The sequence below is a fragment of the Ischnura elegans genome, chromosome 7 (assembly GCF_921293095.1).
Source record: "Ischnura elegans chromosome 7, ioIscEleg1.1, whole genome shotgun sequence".
In the NCBI taxonomy this organism is placed as follows: Eukaryota; Metazoa; Arthropoda; class Insecta; order Odonata; family Coenagrionidae; genus Ischnura; species Ischnura elegans.
Genome location: NC_060252.1, coordinates 102,033,489 through 102,053,032, shown reverse-complemented (window position 1 = coordinate 102,053,032; position 19,544 = coordinate 102,033,489). Strand labels below are relative to the sequence as shown.

General features: G+C 37.7%; 2 protein-coding genes across 2 annotated transcripts in view; one reads left to right on the top strand and one right to left on the bottom strand.

Annotated features, from left to right (window-relative positions):
• Positions 1 to 12,513: 12,513 nt before the first annotated feature.
• LOC124163053 lies at positions 12,514 to 14,105 on the bottom strand. Its single transcript, XM_046539836.1, has 2 exons — positions 12,873 to 14,105; positions 12,514 to 12,520 (listed from the first exon to the last, which is right to left on the bottom strand). Exons 1-2 carry the CDS (start codon positions 13,934 to 13,936, stop codon positions 12,514 to 12,516), a joined length of 1,071 nt encoding a protein of 356 aa, XP_046395792.1. The 5' UTR covers positions 13,937 to 14,105.
• A 3,775-nt stretch (positions 14,106 to 17,880) lies between these two features.
• Positions 17,881 to 19,544, top strand: part of LOC124162067 (arylsulfatase B-like) — a 92,462-nt gene continuing 90,798 nt past the window's right edge. Inside the window, exon 1 of the mRNA XM_046538419.1 lies at positions 17,881 to 18,120. The gene's annotated coding sequence lies outside the window, so the exon portion shown is untranslated. The remainder of the gene's footprint in view (positions 18,121 to 19,544) is intronic.

The window sequence follows — 19,544 nt, the reverse complement described above, 5'->3', positions numbered from 1 at the left end:
GAAAGAAAACACTGCGACGGCCCAACGTGAGTATGGACGTGGGTTACGTCAGTACATTCCATCCGCTAATCTTAATTCTGATTGGGGTAATGCTAATGGAGTTTGACTCCAGATTCGGTGGCTGGGTCGCGTCCACCTCCATCCTCGTCGGCTCTTGGTTGCTTACGAGTGAGGGATGCAGGTCGCTCTATGTGCCAACCTCTCAAGTTTTCACCGGCCCGGCCCCATCGGATTACTGGGTGTCTACATACTTTGTAAAACGACAGTACTTACATTCTACGTATGACGGAAGAATGGAAAACTTTCCGAGAAGTAATCGCGCGATAACCAAATGAATTCTATGTAAACCACCTCTAACATTTTCTGTGCAATGTATTAGGCCATATTACGATTATTCGCGAGTGTATTGGAAATTTTTTGGCTTGGCTACGTATATGACGGCGTTGATAGAAATTCCTATTATCAATAACAATCGTAAATTACTCTCACTGTAGCTTTCATTTCATTAAAAATGTATTAATGTGTGATGTTAGTTGTGATATCTATTTTTCGAAATTGAATTCAAAATGGTGTGTGTAGCTTATCTACACACATGACGATGTTGATGTAAATACCTATTCTATTTATCAATCTGCAGGAATGTCATCAATGCCAGACGCTTTATTTATCCTGAGGTCTCTTACAGCCGCATCAAATTCCGATCTTGAATGTTTCTCTTTTCTCCCAATTTTCTTTTAATTAGCTAATTAATAAGCTAGCTAAATAATAATAATAATTAATTAATAAGCTAATTGATAAAAATCGTGAAATATTTCAAATTCGTGTCGTTATGGCGTGTTGTGAGACGTGGACGTTGACAGCAGCAGAGAAGTCAATACTGGAAGCATTCAAAATGTGGTGCTACCGGAGAATGATAAGGATAAAGTTGATGAAGCGAATAGGTGCTATAGACGAATGATGAATATTAAATAGATCGACTAAGTATAATGAGGAAGTGCCAAGAAAATTGGGAGAAAAGAGAAACATTCAAGATCGGAATTTGATGCGGCTGTAAGAGACCTCAGGATAAATAAAGCGTCTGGCATTGATGACATTCCTGCAGAACTAATTAAAAATTCAGGAGAGAAGACGTTGAACCAGCTATACAAAATCATTAGTGAAATGCATACGACAGGTGAGATACCAAAGGATTTCGAGAGGAACATAATAATCCCTATTCCTAAGAAGAAAAGAGCGGAGAAGTGACAAGATTTTAGGACCATAAGCCTTACTACACATGGGTCAAAGATACTGACAAGGATCAACTATAGAAGAATAGAACGAAAAGCAGAGGAATATTTGGATGAGGACCAATTTGGATACAGAAAAAACAAAGGCACAAGGGAAGCAATATTGGCCCTAAGACTGCTCATAGAAAAGAGAATGGAAAAGAACAAGCCAACGTTCGTTGCGTTTGTGGACTTAGAGAAATCATTTGACAACGTGGATTGGAGCACAATGCTTGGAATCCTAAAGGAAATTGGGGTTCTTTATAATGACAGAAGAATCATCCACAGTTTATGCAAAAACCAAGTAGCCGTGATAAAATCAGGGCCCAGCTGTGAAGAAGCAAGAATTAAGAAAGGAGTGCGACAAGGCTGTACATAGTCACCCGTAATTTTCAACGTTTACATTGAAAAAGCCATTAATGAAATCAAAGAAAAGGAATTGGGAGTGAATATCCATGGAGAAAAAATTAGCATGCTAAGATTTGCCGATGACATAGCTGTTATAGCAGAAACAGAGAAGGATTTGAAAAATATTCTGGTTAATATGGGTAGGGTAATGAGTAGATATCAACTGAAAATAAGCACGAAGAAAACCAAGATCTTAGTATGCAGCAGAAGAGAAGAAGTCAAGACCAACATTAAAATAGGGAGGCAAAAACTGATAGAGGTGGATGAATTCTGTTATTTGGGAAGCAAGATAACTAGTGACGGGAGAAGCAAGATAGAAATTATCAGCAGAATAGCCCAGGCGAGGAGAGCATTCCACCAAAAGAGAGACCAGCTTACAGCGGGAAACTTAAATATGGAAGTAAAGAAACAATTCATAAGAACCTACATCTGGAGTATGCTCCTATACGGAAGTGGGGCATGGACAATGACCGCAGCGGAGAAAGCAAGGAAAGAGGCCTTCGAAATGTGGTGCTACAGAAGAATGATGAAAATCAAATGAGTCGACCGAGTTAGTAACGAGGAAGTCCTAAGAAGGGTAGGAGAGAAGAGAAGCCTCATGAAAACCTTAATAAGAAGACGGAACAACCTTATAGGCCACATCTTGAAACATGATGGCCTGATGAAGACAATCGTCGAAGGACAAGTGGAAGGCAAGAATGGAAAAGGAAGACCTCGAACAAAATATATGGAACAAGTAAAGAGAGATGGGAAAGAGAAGAAATACGTAGGTGTGAAAAGATTAGCTGATAGGAGAACTGAGTGGAGAGCTGCGTCAAACCAATCCTAGGATTGCTAACCAGTGATGATGATGAAGTACAATGAGGAAGTGCCAAGAAAATTCGGAGAAAAGAGAAACATTCTAAAATCCTTAACTTATCCTTAAGGATAACAAGGAAAATTAAGTTGGCAATAATATGAGCCATGATAATCTGATAAAAACAATCGAAGAAGTACAGGAGGAAGGAAAGAAGGGAAAGGAAAGTCTCCGAATGTGACAATTCGGATAACGGAATGGAATGTCGTTTTTACAGAAAGACTTATTTCCTTTGAAATAGAGAAAATTAAAATATCTTTATCGTTAAAAAAACATTTTTTATAGTCTGTCATGGAACATTGTTAAAGAAGGTGGATTTCGGAAAAATATCGGCATATCTAGAGATTGCATTTAATATTCTGTAAATATTCTTGGGCCCTTACGGATTAAGGCACAAGCATTCTTCTACTTGACAATTGGCTGTGTGAATGTCTCGTCATCCGAAAAATCATTATCAGCTCGTTGCGTGCGAGAGGTGAGTAGGTCGTGTGCGAATCTCCACGTCCGCCTTCAAAAATAATTCAGCGTGCTATCTCTGGCTTTAAGCAAATCCATTTAATATTAACATAGTAATTTGTTGTATTTCACCGCTAGAATTTTGTGTATTGGAGTGCTTGGAACGGCAGAGCAAAACGTGTCTCATCTCATTTCACGTCTTATCTATGCAGTGAATAACCCCATATAGAATATTTACCAAAGTGTACCTCATTGGAGTTTTTGGTTGGTAATCGAGTAAAACTCATCGGATTTCTTGAAACGATTACTTTTGCAGTAATTTGTATTTGTAACAATTACTTTTTACGAAATGAAAGTTTTATTTGTAATTTACTACTTACGTTGGAAGAGGAATCGGTACTATCGATGTAATCGTAAACGGCTTCTAATCGACGCTAACATTACAGATTTCACTGATTTGCCTAGGCCTACGTTTAACTTCTAATCCTTGAGTGCCATAATTTCCTTGCTTAGGTTCATCCACTCATATGTTTTAGCCAACAACACAAATGGGTGTTTGTACTGTCACAATTGAGGTGTTACAATAGTTATCAATGTATGTATCGCGAGTTAAAATGCAACTTTAGCTATTTCTGACTCTAGTATTCCACATTTTTACTCCAATATTCGACATTAATTACCAAGTGGTCTTTAGAGTGGACAATTTTACAAGAAGTAAATATAATTTTACTGATTACTTATAAAATCAGTTATTTATACCCGTAAATGATTGCCTTTTAAAAAGTAACTGCAATTGATCCCAGTTTCTTTTTCTCAGCACTTTCACTAACACTGCTCATTGGATAAATATACGATATAGTGGTGGAGGGTTAATTTCACTGGCATCCGAGGAGGTGATTGATTACCAAGGAGCAATATGCAATATTTGACATCTGGTGAGACCTGCCTTCATTTTCCATTTCGCTGATTATCATTTTGGTACCACTAGATTTGTGCAGTCGATCTTCTTAACCAGGTAAGATTCTACAGCCTCGAATTAATATTAATTAATATGACTCCCTTCATATTGTGTAACGGAATTAATTACGTTCGACTTTTTAGTTACTCCAGTAATCAAAGGTTCATTTCCGCGTCTGAAAACTTCGCGTTGCCCCTTCGCTTGATTAAACTGTGGTATTAGCATTAAAACAACGGACAAAGTGAAGTACCTGGGAGTTATGATAACTTACAATCAATCGTGGGGAACACATATAAGGAATATTTCTGGCAGAGCCCTGAAGAAATTAAGATTCGTGAAGCACATTGTGGGAAGATTTTCGGATAAAAAACTGAAAGAGAGGTGCTATTTTACGCTATTCCAGTCCACACCTTGAATATGCAGCAAGCATATGGGATGCGGTGCAGAAAGACATAATCCGTGAGCTGAAAAAAGTACAAATAAAAGCTGCGCGATTCGTAAGAGAACTGCTATGGGCGTACAGACAGCGCTACCCGCAATTCAGCCACCGGAGACTCGGTGGCTGCGCGCTAGGCTAAGATTGTTTGAACAATTGAGAACAGGTAGCTTTAAGAGTGACATTGAGAGCATAATATTAGAGCCCCTCTATATTTCCAGGTCCGACAGAAGCAATAAATTAAGAGAGATATTTTGCCGAACGGATTGATGTGTGAATTCCTTTTCCCCCGAACCATAAAGGACTTTAAAAAATGCTAGTCGTTATTTCGTTAGAGCATTTTCTTTCATATGTAAACGACAGGTGTTCTAACACCCCCTGCCGCACGCCTTTTTAGGCGGCTTGCGGGGTAGTATATAGATGTAAACTAAAGGGCAGTGAGTGCAACGAGGTCCGGTGCTAAGATTGGCTACATTCAGTTCGTGTTCCGCTCCGTCGGGTATGGATGTGTTCTCAATCCGTATGGTTGACTCAACGCTATGCATCGCCGGTTGCTAGCCATTTAGTTTCCGGCTAAATTTGTGAAAATAGTTGCCTTCATTGTGTGGAAGCCTTATTTGTGTAAAGAAAAGTGTGATAAATCGAGCTTATATCCGCCAGGCCTACAACATCTTTCTGGCATTAGTTCGTGTGCAAAGTGTAACACATCTACACGGAATACAACTTCCATCAATAGCGATACCTGCCGTAAAACCTTCCATGGATTTTCTCTACAGGAGTCGCTGACATCGAAGGGATTGAATCAAGAGGACAATCCTGGAAATGTGTGGACTGCCAAAATTTACGAAAGACATCCCAGGATGGACAGAAGTAAATCTGAAGGTAAATCCCTTCAGGAAATATTTTATTTGTTCGTAGAGGTTATAAAATAACTAAAGATAACGGATCAAAAAAACTAGGGAACACTATTCATAAGCCATACGATAAATTGGAAGACAGGTTAAAGTTAATTGAATCACAGGGTAAAATATTAGAAAAGTTTTTAATTCAAATATCCAAATTGCAAAGTGAAAATGTGGTGCTTAAGACGCAACTTTCTGACGCACTAAACCGTTCTGATGGCCTTGAGAAACGCTTGTTAGGTATTAACACGGGAATTCATGGCATCCCGAGCCAATTTGATGAAAATATGGAAGTAGTAGTGAATAAAGTTTGTGCTGCATTAGATGTAAAAAGTAAATAATGGCCCGATTAAGACGAAATCTAGTTGGGAAACAGGAGGAATTCAACTCCGAGTTCTGAATCAGCATGTAAATGATAACCTGTTAGCTAAGTGCCAAGTAAAAATAATTTTTTCTATTCGACTCTTGACCTTGTAATCCGTACCTCCTAGTGATGTGCAATCGTTTTCAATAATATGTAGACATCCACGTGTCCCATTTTAGTGAGTTAAAAGAATTTCCATACCTATAAATGACTTCAACTACGAATGTATCTCGTTAGTTATCGAGTATTGTCGATACTATACGTTGGGATTTTACTCAACGGATATTTGACAGTAATTAGCCGCAAGGAAATTAAGACACAACTACTGCCACTTCCCCTACCTATTTCACCTCAGTGATTTAATCTGTTTAGAAAGAAATGTGTCAAGGTAGATAAAGCCGTTATTTTTTTAAATGCTGTATTGACTCTTGTATACTCTATTATTTTATAAAATGAAAAAGAGAATAATTAATTCAAATTTAAACCCTCTCACATTTAACCGCAACAAATGCACATTTAATGAACCTACTAAGCTATGGAGCCACAACTTCGTGAGTCAGAAACGGTGATTCACGTATGAATAGGAAATTAGGATATACCATGCCGCAAAGTCAACCTTTTTCCGGGGAGATATCGCGGAACAAAATATCGAATTGATGCAAATATATCGTACTGCCCACTAATTTCATTCCACTCCTCACAGCACGTGTTTCGATTCCTATACAGTCATAATCGGGTACCAACAAATTACTATTTCGGACAGAAATATATATATTCAAAAGTAACAGTGGCGAATACATAGTGCCCCCCCCCCTTGCGGGACCGCCCGCATCGCCTAATTTTTCAGAAACTAAATTGTAACTTTTTTATATCATAAGATAGCATTGTCTTGTATATGCGTATAATCATTTTGAATAAAAATATCTTAAACTTTGCATGTGACTTGATTATTCTTCATTACGATTACGAAAAGATACAGCATTTCCCAGGCAAATTTGGAATTTATAGACTAGAAGATTATTCAGAATTTTCCCACTTGAAAGAGCCAGTGATTGAGATAAAATTCTTCAAAAATACTTTTCAGAATCATTATTAACAACTTAGAATACTATTTGATCGTTATAACAAATGTAAAAAACCCTAATCATCAAATCATTTCCATTAGCTCAAAAGCAGGCAAATCGCAAGACTCGCGGCCGGTTTTTCCATCAAATAATCAAAATTCAATTCATATAAAATATTGAAACGAAGTAACGTATAAAATTATTTAGCCAGGTAATGCAATTAGTTAATTTATGTGAACATAATTATTATTGCTTTAATTAGAATACAGCCAATATGTAAGAATGTTTACAAATTGTATCAACGTCCGCATCTTTTGTACTTCAAATTCTTTTGAAAATTAACAAAATTACAACAAAATATTCCTATGTGACAATTATTCATATCAAACAAACAAATATTATCAGGAGTTATGAAAGGATAGGTAAATAGCAAAAATTAAGGCAAAATACAATTAAACAATTGAAAAAAGCAAAAAAAACGAGTGGGGTGTCAGAAACACCCCACGCAAGCTCTCACGTTCGTATTTAGGGCGCGAGTCACGGCGGGTTAAGTATAGGTAGCTCAAAATATCTTTTGCGCTCCCCCTTGAGTTTTGTTCTATATCCGTTACTGAAAAGTAGTGAGGGGGAAGGATCAGAAGGAAGTAGGTGGAGGGGTTGTAGGAGGAGGCACAGACGGTAAGTAATTCCGGACTTGCGTCATGTCACGAGGTAAAAAAGGTTTTGGGGAAGGAAGTGGGGTTAGGTAGCAGTCAGGGGAGTACATATAAGATGAAGGAGTGACTAAAAAACTCATTTCCGTTCAGTAAGTCAAATATCTTCCTTTTATTTTTCACTATTTTCCACTTCTCGGCCCTATCCCTTTTCTTGGAACCGAATAATTTTAGTATCGAAAATTAGATGTTTTTGTGCCATTGGGCGCTTTGAAAAGTTGGGTCACGGTTCTCCAAGCATCTTTTGCGTTCGGACACACGAGTAAATAAGTTCCTCCCAGTGTGGCCGATGTACACCCCTTAAGTGAGTCACATCATAGTTTGTACTAGCCGAAAAAAAACACTCATGAGTGAGTTTCCTCAGTTCATTGCATCCGCTAGGATTTTTGCCCCGGGATTTCGACTCCCATTTCGCTAGCCAGGCTGCATCCGCGTCCGACCTCGTCGGCGACGTAAAGGCAAAGGAAGCAGCTTGCATTATGTTCCATGCCTGTAAGTGTTCACCGACACGGCCACATCAATAAAATGGGACTGGTGGGTGTCTGCATATTATTGAAAGTGATAATACTTGTTTACATTAATGAGACCCTTTGTGCTGGTAGAAAGGTGGGGTGGCGCAGAATGATAAGTATCTTTGGATTCGTGGAGGTAAAATTTAATTGAGAAAAGTGGAAAAGGAGCCAGCAATTGTAGTTAGCATCATGGATGATGTAAAACATCTTTGATCATTGCTTTTGTGATTCATACTTCAATGGTATAGAACGTATACCTAGAATATAAGCCAATTTTATGGGTATAAATATTACTGTAAATGCGTTTAATGGAATGAATTCCCTATTGTTCGTCCATCAGAATATCCGAAGTGCTAGACGCAATTTTAATTTACTACTTTCACATTTAAATAGCATTTCACAATTACCCGATATTATAGCTTTGAATGAAATATGAATACAATCTGATCAAATTAATGTATAAACAGTGAGTGGGTAGGTACTCATATGGAAATTGTAATACTTCTGAAAGAGCAAGAGGTGAGTTAGCGTTTATAAGGCATGAAATAACAACCGGACTGAGGCCTTGTCATATAAGCCCTACTGATTGCTTGTTGATCAATGTTTCATGCAAGTTTTGTATATTTGATCTCTTTGTCGTCTACAGGGACAAAAAATTTCTATTGATCAATTTTTTTAGATTTTGAACCCTAATCAAGGGGCATATCTCAAAAATTAGTAATGGTCGGTGATATGAATTTTCAGTTAATTATGCCCAGCTGCGATTCCAAGCAGTTTACAAATCTCATGAGTTCATTTGGCTTTACTACCTTAACCAATGAAGCAACGAGAATTATTAGACAATCAAGAATTACAATTTCAATCTCCCATTTATGATTTGGGGTTTTTACACTGTGAAACCAAACTCAAGAAATAGAGAAATAGACAAGAGTTTACTAAACGCACTAGCTAATCACTCACTTGCTCAAGTACTTGGCAAGCTTATGAGAGGGAAAGTTTTTAAAGACTTTTTAGCAGTAAGTCATTCTATGTTGATGATATAAATTGATATCATTGACGATACTAGTTATCCCTAAGTAACTTTTTCAGCGCTAAAAATATTGAAGTGATTTGTAAAACCAAAACGGAATATTTATTTTATAAATGCTACTTCATTAAATTTGGCGTGATTCTTGATTAATAATACTCGGACTTCGAAGCTAAAGCGTAGAATAAAACCGCTGACGTATCATTAAAATACGTCTTAGAAATCCTACACCAAGGAATCAACGAATATATATTCTACAAATACTGAGATGTGATAGTAAAGAACCTCGCAGGTTACAGCAACAATGTTAGGATGGACCTTACGAAACTGTAAAACTTGCTCAAGATGTCCGTTACGTAAGGTGAAAAATCGATGGAACTTGAAGCAAAATAATGGTCACAAGCAAGAGATATTCAGAGAAAATCTGCAACTGTGGACTCGTTATTTGATAAAGATGGGAAACTTGTCAACGAAAATATTAACAAAGCCAACGCGTTAAATTACCACTTACAAAGTGTATGCACGATAATACATGTAATTTCGACGTTGCATTCTCTGAGGAACCGATGAAAGAAATCAATATTCAACGCGACGGCATACAAGTGGTAAAGAATAGTAAATCTCCGGGGCCCGAGGGAATACCCGCGCGTGTCCTCAAGGAGTTAGCGACACAGATCACACCGTTCTTAGAGATAATATTCAAGAAGTGCCTATCTGAAGGACAGATACTAATACACTGGTAATTGCAAATACCGATATTCAAAAGGGGAAACTGACATGACCCAGGAAACTACCGCTCAATTTCATTAACGTCGATTATTATTAAACGCCATTAACGTCAAGGCAGGTTACTTGAGCGTATCTTAGTTAGCAATAGTATGGCTTTCCTGGACAGTTATAACTTCCTCCATAGCTGTCAGGTTCTCAAATTGGTGAATTGGAAGGACAGGCCGACGGACAACTACCAGAGATTTCAAGAAAGCCTTCGACACGGTACCTCACAACAAACTTTTATAGTAATTACAATCGTACGCCTTAAACGAAACTGTAGTTAACTCGATACAAGACTTTCGTAAGCTAAAATCGTCAAGAGTGATCGTAAGGTAAAATTAGTTCTTAACGGAATTATCTCTGATGTAGTTCAATTGACATCAGGTGTCTCAAGATGAAACGTAATCGGTCCCATTTGATTCGTTATACATACAGGTAAATGATTTCTGCTCTCGTATTAGCAGTAAAATACGTTCATTAGCTGACGACGCTGCCATCTATCGCGAAATTAACAATCTGTACGGCTTTGACATTATATCATCGAATTTAAACAACGTTCATGTGTCGAGAACCAAGTGTCGAGTCAAGACTGTCAAACTTAATCTGAGAAAATTTACGGCGGTACAGTTCTTACGTAGGTTTTCTGACTATACCCATTGATATTCAGTTGATTATGTAAACATAAAAGGGGCAGATGAAGCGTAGTATCCAGGAGTTACGATAACATCGGGGCTATCGTGGGAAACACGCAGAGGAAATATATATTTATTGCTGAGTCCAGAAGAAGCTGGTGTTCGCCCAGCTTACTGTGGGAATATTTTAGTATGAAAAGTAAAATAAAAGGTGCTATTTCGCACTCGACCGACCACACCTTGAATATGCAACGAGCGAATGGGATCCAGTGCACAAATAATTAATCCGTGAGCTTATTGAATTACAAAGAAAAGCGTCGCGATTCTTCAAAATATGGGCGATACACAGATATTATACGAATCAGGTTTGAAGCCGCTGGAGAGACTGAGATTACGCGAAAAGCTTGAGCAATTGAGAATGGAATTCTTTCAAAGCGACACGTAGAATATCATGAGGTAGAGCCCCACTACATTTCCATGTCCGACAGAAGCGATGCTTTAAGAGAGATATTTTGCCTAACAGGTAGTCATGGAAATTCGTTTTCCCTCGCACGACGAAGGACTTTAATAAATGCCAGGAGTAATTGCGTTGTAGTATTTCTTTTTTGTGTGTAAACGGCGACTGTCATTAAGTACACCCCCAATGTCACAGGCCTATTGAGGCGGCTTGTAGGGTAGTATGTGGATTAAAACACTCTGAAGGCCCAACGTGTGTGTGGACGTGAATTTTCTCAGTGCATTCCATCCGCTAGTCTTCAATGTGATGGGGCTTTTGCTTATGGAGTTTGACTCCAGCAAGCACTGTCGCGTCCGCGTCCGTCCTCGTCGGCTCTTGGTGCCTTGAAGGCAAAGGATGCAGGTTGCTTCATGTGCCAACCTTCCAAGTTTTCACCGAACCGGCCACATCGGTTGAGTGAGACTCGTGAGTGTCTATACACTATCGAAAACGACAGAATCCATACGAGGATTGGCAAAATAATAAAGGGAAATATAATAAAGGAAAAGTCGAAGCGGCCCATTGGCAGGGTTGGGATAAATACAAGCCGAGGAGTATTTGGAATGCAAATTACAAAAAACCTTCGACTTGGGTATTTGAAAAACTACCTACAAAATAGTATTAAACGATCCCACCATCCAAATAGTAGTATCTTATAGTAACAAACTATTTTTAAATACAAAATACCTTTGTATGGTGACCAAATGATCTTAAAAAGTTATAACCTGCCTTGGCACGTTATGGATAGCACAAATATTAAGAAATCGATTTTAATGAAAATGGAGCAATATCTGAAACATAATGTCATAGAAGTGACATCGGAGCTACTTCAAAAGTAAATTAACATTTTCATTTTTTTATTTTAAAATGGGAAAATACCAGAAATTTATATCTGAAATACAGAATACAAGATACAATCAGGTCGTGTACTTGAAATATCAAACAAGTATTACAAATGTATATCAAATATATACCTATTTTAAAATACTTTTATTTGAAATACTTCTGGGCTGCTCATAGACAAGAGAATGGAAAAGAATAAAACGAATTTCATAGCATATGCCGACTTGGTGAAGACCTTTGATGGCGTGGACTGAAACTCGATGATTAGAATTCAGAAAGAATATGGAGTGCTCTGTGATAATCGTAGAAGACCTCACTGCTTGTATAACAGCCAGGTAGCTGTGGTATAATGTGGACCTAACTGTGTGGAAGCAAGAATGAGAAAAGAAGTGAGACAAGGGAGTGCCCGGTCCTGTCTAATTTCTAATGTTTACATAGAGGAGGCCATCAATTAAATGAAGGAGAGGGCCTTGGGTGTCAACATCCACGGAGAAAGAATTAGTATGCTGCGATTGGCTGACGACATACCAGTCATAGCCGAGACAAAGAATGATTTGAAGAAGACTGTCAAATATGGAAAGGACAATGGCCAGATATCAGTTGAAAATCAATAAAAAGAAGACTAAAATATTAGTATGCAGCCAAAGAGAGGGGTCTAGGACAAATATTAGCCTAGGAAAGCCAAAGCTAGAAGAAATGAAAGAGTTTTGTCGCCTAAAAAAGCCAAATCACCAAAGATGTACGACGCTCGAAACAAAAAGCAGAACAGCACAGGCGAAGAGGGCTTACTACAAAAAGAAGAATCTCCTAACAGCTGAGAATATAAGCATAGAACTGAGGGTACAGTTCAACAAACAAGGGAGGGGAGAATGATAGAGATAAATGGATAGACCGATTAAGCAATGAGGAAGTGCTAAGAAGAGTGGGAGAAAAGAGAAGTCTTTTAAAAACCTTAATCAGAAGTCGGGATAACTTAGTTGGCCACATTATGTGACATGAAGGCCTTATGAAAACAATAGTATAAGGTCAGGTGGAAGGGAAGAAGGGCAAGGGACGGCCTCGAAAAACTCACATAGGACAGTCTATTAAAGGATGTAAACGAGATGAAATACGTCGCTATGAAAACGAAAGCGTATAGGAGAGGGGAATGGAGAACTGCGTCAAACAAATCGTAAAGTTGTTGACTTGAAACTTGACTTGAAATATCACATGAAACAAGGTTTTTGTCTATTGACGCCTTCACACTCACAGTCCCACAGCCATGCGCCTTAATTACTTCACCATTTCCTATCGTGATATTCACAGGCTTAGTAAAAGGAGTGTAGTCCATGAAGTAACCCTTATTATTAGACATATGCTGAGAGGCACCAGTGTCTGCAAGCCATGCTTCTCTAGGCACATTATTACCCTCAACTAAGAAAGATAAAAAACTTGCACCCTTGCCTGAAAAATGTTTGTTCCTCTTTTTACCTTGTTCAGGGCACTTGTTCGCTAGATGACCACGCTGATGGCATTTAAAACATTTTCTAGTCTCTTCTTTACCTTTCTTCGATTCGGCTTTCACAGCAAAAGCAGATGAGTCTATTTCCTTTTCCGGAAGCCTCATCTCAATTAATCGAAGTCTCTCAATCAGAATATTGATAGAACGATCAGGAATGGGTATACTCTCCCACACACTTTTGAATTCAAAGTATTCCCTGGGTAAAGTCGACATAATTCTGCTCATCAAGAGCAATTCAGGGAGCACAGCATCGGTCAATCGCTTCAGCTCGTCATTCAGGTCCGTGAAGTCCTTCTGGAGACGAGCAACGTACGCTGCGATGTCTTCGGATTCCTTTTTCTCCGACGAGAAAAATTTCTCCATCAACCGATCCACTCTTTGGCCCGAACTTTGCTCATATACTGACAGCAGCTTCTTCCAAATTTCTTCAGCAGTGGCACATGTCGCCGTCAATTCAACATCAGCATCACCCATGCTACTCACGAGTATAATTTGTGCCAGAGAGTCGGCTTTTTCATACTCTCGCACAGCAAGTCTATGCGCAGTAATTTCACCTTCAGAAGCAGCCGTGGCAAGTATACCGGGATGTCTTCCTCCGTGAACTACATCGGCCACTTCGTGATGCTTCAAGAATAATTCTATTTGCCGTTTCCATCTACTCCAATTTTCCGCACCCTTCAGTTTTTCAATATTGGCTCGGAAATCCATTTTATAGTCCGTTTGGAACATAGAACCGAAGAACAAAGTTGCGATTGGAGTTCACAAAAAATAACGTTCTCACTAAAACTGACCGCACATTTCCGGTGATTAAGCAGTCTGGGTCCATAACCTGTTGAAATTATTGACGTCTAGATAGTGGTAACGTTATTTTAATATCAAACACAAATACAATGAGAACTTCTTCTTCACACGAAACAGAATTGACTTCAACTGAGCACATGGTGTGAATCGCACAGCATGCTACAACCAACCATCGATATATCGATAGTGTCTAAGCAGACTATCGAATGTAGTTAATTTGCTTTTCAATAAGATGAAGATAAACAGGCTCACTGCCTGAAAAATAATTAAGTGCCACAAATCTGTATGAATTTCTAAAAATAATGAGATCTTTAATACCATATTCCCGTATAATTCACTTAACAGATCGTCAAAAATCTAGATGAAAAAGTCTAACTAATACTTCTTTGGAAAAATAACTCCAAAAACATAAAATTCATTTGACGATTATTTCGCAGGCTCATACACGCCGACGGTAATTCTTAGAAATTGTTAACGGAAAGCAAGACAAATTGAATCCTGCATGGCAAAAGGTATAATCATTTAAATATCGCACCTCTCTGTAATAGACTTCTTTAAATATTATTGAAATGCAAACACCTACTATTTAATGTCACCTTCGAAAATAGCTACTCTCTATCATGAATACAACTAACTCTGAATTCTTCTTGATCGCCGACTTAGGAATAAGCGTCACGAAGTGCCGTGCCAGTAATATACCTGATTATTGGTAACATAAGACTCAATTGGCATCAAAAGCATTGTAAAAAATCGTCTAATGTAAAGCATCGCAAAAAGTCGTAAATGTCATAATTATTAAGTAAGAAGAAATAATGTTTACCGAACTATTTAGGGCTTTGATAGCCTGTTGCTAAAAATCCACGCAATAAGGAAAAGAATATCGGTACATGGGAATATTTAAAGATACATAAAATATTTTAAAAGTGAGGAATATTGACTTACCATATTTTCCCAGGCTTCTCCATCCATGAAATCTCATCGGAACTCCCCGCCAAACCCCACCCATTTAACGGAGTTGATTCGCCACCCCAATATTACTCGAAAACCTGAAAATAATTAAAACATATTACAGGATGAAAATATTAAAGCCCAAAAAGATCATAGTTAACTGAAGCATTGTTTAAGGATGACAGTGCAACGTGATGCTACAGGAGTTCATGCTTATGACCTCGAAAGAAGTGGAAGAAAGGAAATACCGAATGAGTGGTTGTATATCAAATGTTGATCGCAAATATTTTCCAACTTATTAATGTAGAGAAAGCATCGGTTATAAAATTCAAGTACTAATAATCAAAGAGGGGTTACACAATTATTAATTAACGCACAGTCGATTAAAGTTAGAAATAAAGCATGTTTGCTGTATCGTAACTGAATTGGCGGATTACAACTACGTAGACCTAAATATCGTAAAAAGCTTTTGAAAAACCTTTTCACAAACTACTATTATATTAACTCACTGTCGGGTTAGCATAAAAAGTAATGCATGAAGGTCGAATGAGGGTTGATGACTGGCAACTGAAGCCATTGACCATGTGACAATTTTGACACGACAGTGCGCTCATAATCACTAAGGAAATAGTGTGGCAGGTATCATACACTATTGAGAAACTACATTTAGCACCCCGCAGTAACTGCCACAGCGATTCCACATTCATATGTATGATCTTCTTAAAAAGGTAAGAGAAAGTTACCGCATTACTAAAATTAAGTTATCGGAGAGCAAAAGAGAACATAGGTCCAGGAAAGCAAGCGTTGTATTTGATAATAATATTGATTAAAATATTGATTAAGGGTTAAACACGTCAAAAAACAACAGAACTACTCACAGGTCACCTACACTAGTCAAATGCAGAGTCTAGATCGAAATGCAATTACACAGAAGTAACACGTCTTACACTCGTAAACTATTACATACGAACATGTTAGAGGATGATCGAACCAGTTAATTAATGCGGTAATGCTCACCTTAAATCTCTACGGCAGAAATGGGCAATGAAAACTGGTTTATAGCCGAAACACTTATCACAGAAGAAGTTATTTTCATACGAAATTCAGTGCTGAGGAGAAAACTTGGATTTGAAACCGAGTTGAAAATGTTTCCCTATCACAGACTTCCTTGAAAACACTATGCTAATTTTAACACTAACAAATTCCTCACATAGATTTTTATGCAGAAGACGGAAGTCGTAATAAAAATTGGTTTTTCAAAATTATAGTAAATCTTACAACGATTACTTAATAAATCAGAATAAATTGTATTCGCGATTAATCCTCGGCTCAGGAATTGAAAATGCACTAATAATGATAAGGAAAGTATCACCAAAAGAATGGGTAAGGTACTCACCTCTTATCCCCAAGACAGCTTGCCGCGAAGTGAAGTCCAAAGAGAGGGAATTCTGATACTCTCGACCACATGACGTATTGCTGTGACGTCACGATGTATTCCGATCGATTTATTTTTCAACCAATGAGAAGCCTTAAAACCACTGAAAATCGTACATGTTATAATATTCGAATTTTTATAAATTAAAATGAATTCATAAACCGTTGTGTTCCATGTAATTATAAAAATTATATCCCATTTTTTGGAGGGGGAAAAAGCTTTAAAATTGGCGTTGTATGCGTAGCGAAAAATTCCGTAATCAGCCAACGGTCACAGCACACGTGGAACAATATTCCAGAATGTTCCAAACATATACGAAGGTCGGTTTGAGTGCAAAAGACGTCATAGAACGGTCACAGCTCGAACAGTCAAACGATCTTCTTAGAGTCTCCATTCAACTGTTATTTCCAATCCAGCACTCCCCCACCCCTACTCCGCAACACGCCCTCATTCCCTCACCAAACGTCATTTCGATTAAATCGTATTTGTGCAAGTTTAAAACATTTCTTTGGACTGTTTCACCCGTTTATTCGTTCATTGAAGTCACCGTTTCATTTCGTAGGAACGAGGATATGGTGAGCGATACAGGAGATCTATCAACAGATATACGAGGAAAATAAGCAGCGGTGTAGACTAAGGTACGTGTGTACATGTAATTGACATAACAGAGTTATAATTTACAATTGATATAATATTAATTATGGTGTGTTCGAGAGTACACAATTGCAAAAATATCCGTGTCTAACATGGCTTAGCATGTAGAATGATTGCCTATAAAATAGAATAGCGGAGATTGCAAATTCATAAAGCGGAGTTTTGGAATTATAAGTACATTAGTAAATGCATTATGCGGTAAGTGCAAACACTTAAAGTATAAAGTTTTTCGCATTTGTCCATGAAAATGCTCCCCTGTAAAATACACTTAATGGCAATCACCACTTCTGTTTCGTGTGGCCATCGGTGTATGGAGCCATTGCGGATTTAATTATAAAGACCTCAAAATTGTAGGAGGTTAACTGTAAGTGGCTTGCATTAAAGTCAAGGCTGGTATTAATCGCTCCGTGGTAATACCATCTATATCTCCTTCGCATGGACGTGGTATATTGGTGATAACATATTATATTCTATAACATGAAAATATCGTACTGATTTCCTAAATTAATTTCGGCTGCGTGTGCATTATTCGTTGTTTCCATGATTCCTCTCCTACATTCAATCTCACATATGACACAAGTGAATTGTCTCTTGTCTAATGAATAGTACAAGCGTAATCATAAAAACCTCATAAGTGTCTCTACAGAACTTTCATTGGCAAGAAGTATCAAAATTCTAATGGCATGTATGTAAGTACCAATGAAATATGCAATAATAAAAGACCATGCAGTACGAATAATTATTATATTATTATTTCAAGTGAACGTTATTGGAATGAAGACTCACGGATGAAATATAATAAGAACCTAATAATTTTTTTTCTATTTATTCGCAGATTCGTTTACTTCAAAATTCAAAAACTGTAGCCATTGCAGAGTTGAGTGCGCTGACGCCACTGTCGTAATACGGAATGGAATACCAAGTGATTTATTTCGGGCAACAGTGAAGTCTCCATTATCAACTCAAGATATAATTTTCCTTTGAAAGGTGAAGAAATAAAGAAGAATACAAGGACCTTCTGATGGCTACAAATTCTCTCTACATGTGTGGTCTTCGCCATCGATTCGTTTTCGAGGTAGGTAATGTTATATTATCATCTGAATTGAACAGATTTCATGACAAAAATTAGCTTGCAGAAACTTATTTGCCTTATAATATTAATTTAGCAGTATTTAGTTACCTTAAGAAACAATTCTGCAATCTAGGCGCCATTAAAAGCTGTGGATATTGAAGTGTCTGAGGTTCTTCATAGACATAAATACAGGAGAAACCTTTAACGATCGAAGTTACTGCAATTTTCGACGTTGTAATGCGTGCAGAATGCAAAAGAAGTGGTCACGATGTTATTTAGATTATTTCACCTTCAGCGCTCGCCAATTTCATACCGTAGTTATCCCCTCCGAAGTGACTTCTACATTACTAACTGCTCATCAAACGCGTTCATGGATTTTAATAAACGTCTGTTTGCATGGGAATATTGCTAAGGTTTTCACCGGTAGCGCTAAAGCGGCTGGGCCTGAAAGGGTTGTGCTAATCAATATTGCATAAATCATTCCCATTAGCCATAATAGCATTGATTGGAAAAGTGATCCTTTGTATGGGCATATAAACCTTTAAGCATGAGTCACACGGACGGAGAATTTTGCGTTGTTGAATGACCTAACGTAAGTTAAGACGTTCTATAGGAATACATCCAGTAAATGTTTTCATATTTGGCTTATATTCCGAAACGCTCTCGAAATAAATAATTTTAGTGGAGTCCATGAAGAAGAAAGGGATGATTTTTTTTATTTTTGGAAAACAAATCAAAGTAATCAATTGAGCCGAGATCTTAAATTAGTAGACATGGCTTGAGTTCCCGGTAACCAAGATCACTACATTACATATGTTTGCGAGCTCATGTTTCAGCGGTGTAGTGGGGAAAGCTTATCTACATCCCCCACTAGATACCTTTCTCACGTCAACCCACTTTTTTCTTGCGACGAATCAGTTTTTCTATTCTCTCAACATTGATTTTCATCAAACCCAGGTCAACTTGCTTTGCACGTAAGTTGAACTCCAAGAGACTTCCATTAATTTTTAACCGTTAAGTAAGTAAAGTAAGACGATGCATACGTGTTGCATCTGTTGAAGAGTAAAGAAATGTACTAAGGTTTGCGAATGTCATTATATAATCCATGGCATCGCAATTGATTTGGGTAGAGTTAACAACAGATTTTCATAATGCCACACAGGAATATAAGAGATAAATATGCTATTAATACTAATTGAACTAATCTGACTACTATATTTTTTCAATTCAGTCCCGCGATAAAACAAAATAAAACACTAATGCCTGGTTAACAGAAAATATAAATTTTTATAATGATGCTGCCCTAAGTAAAATGATTTACATACTTTTATATTATGTAATTAAGGAGAAATGTAGAAAAGCCATCTTAAGACTTATAAAACCATCCACCTGTTGTCTAAGAAATCGAACAAAGACCCGGTCAAACA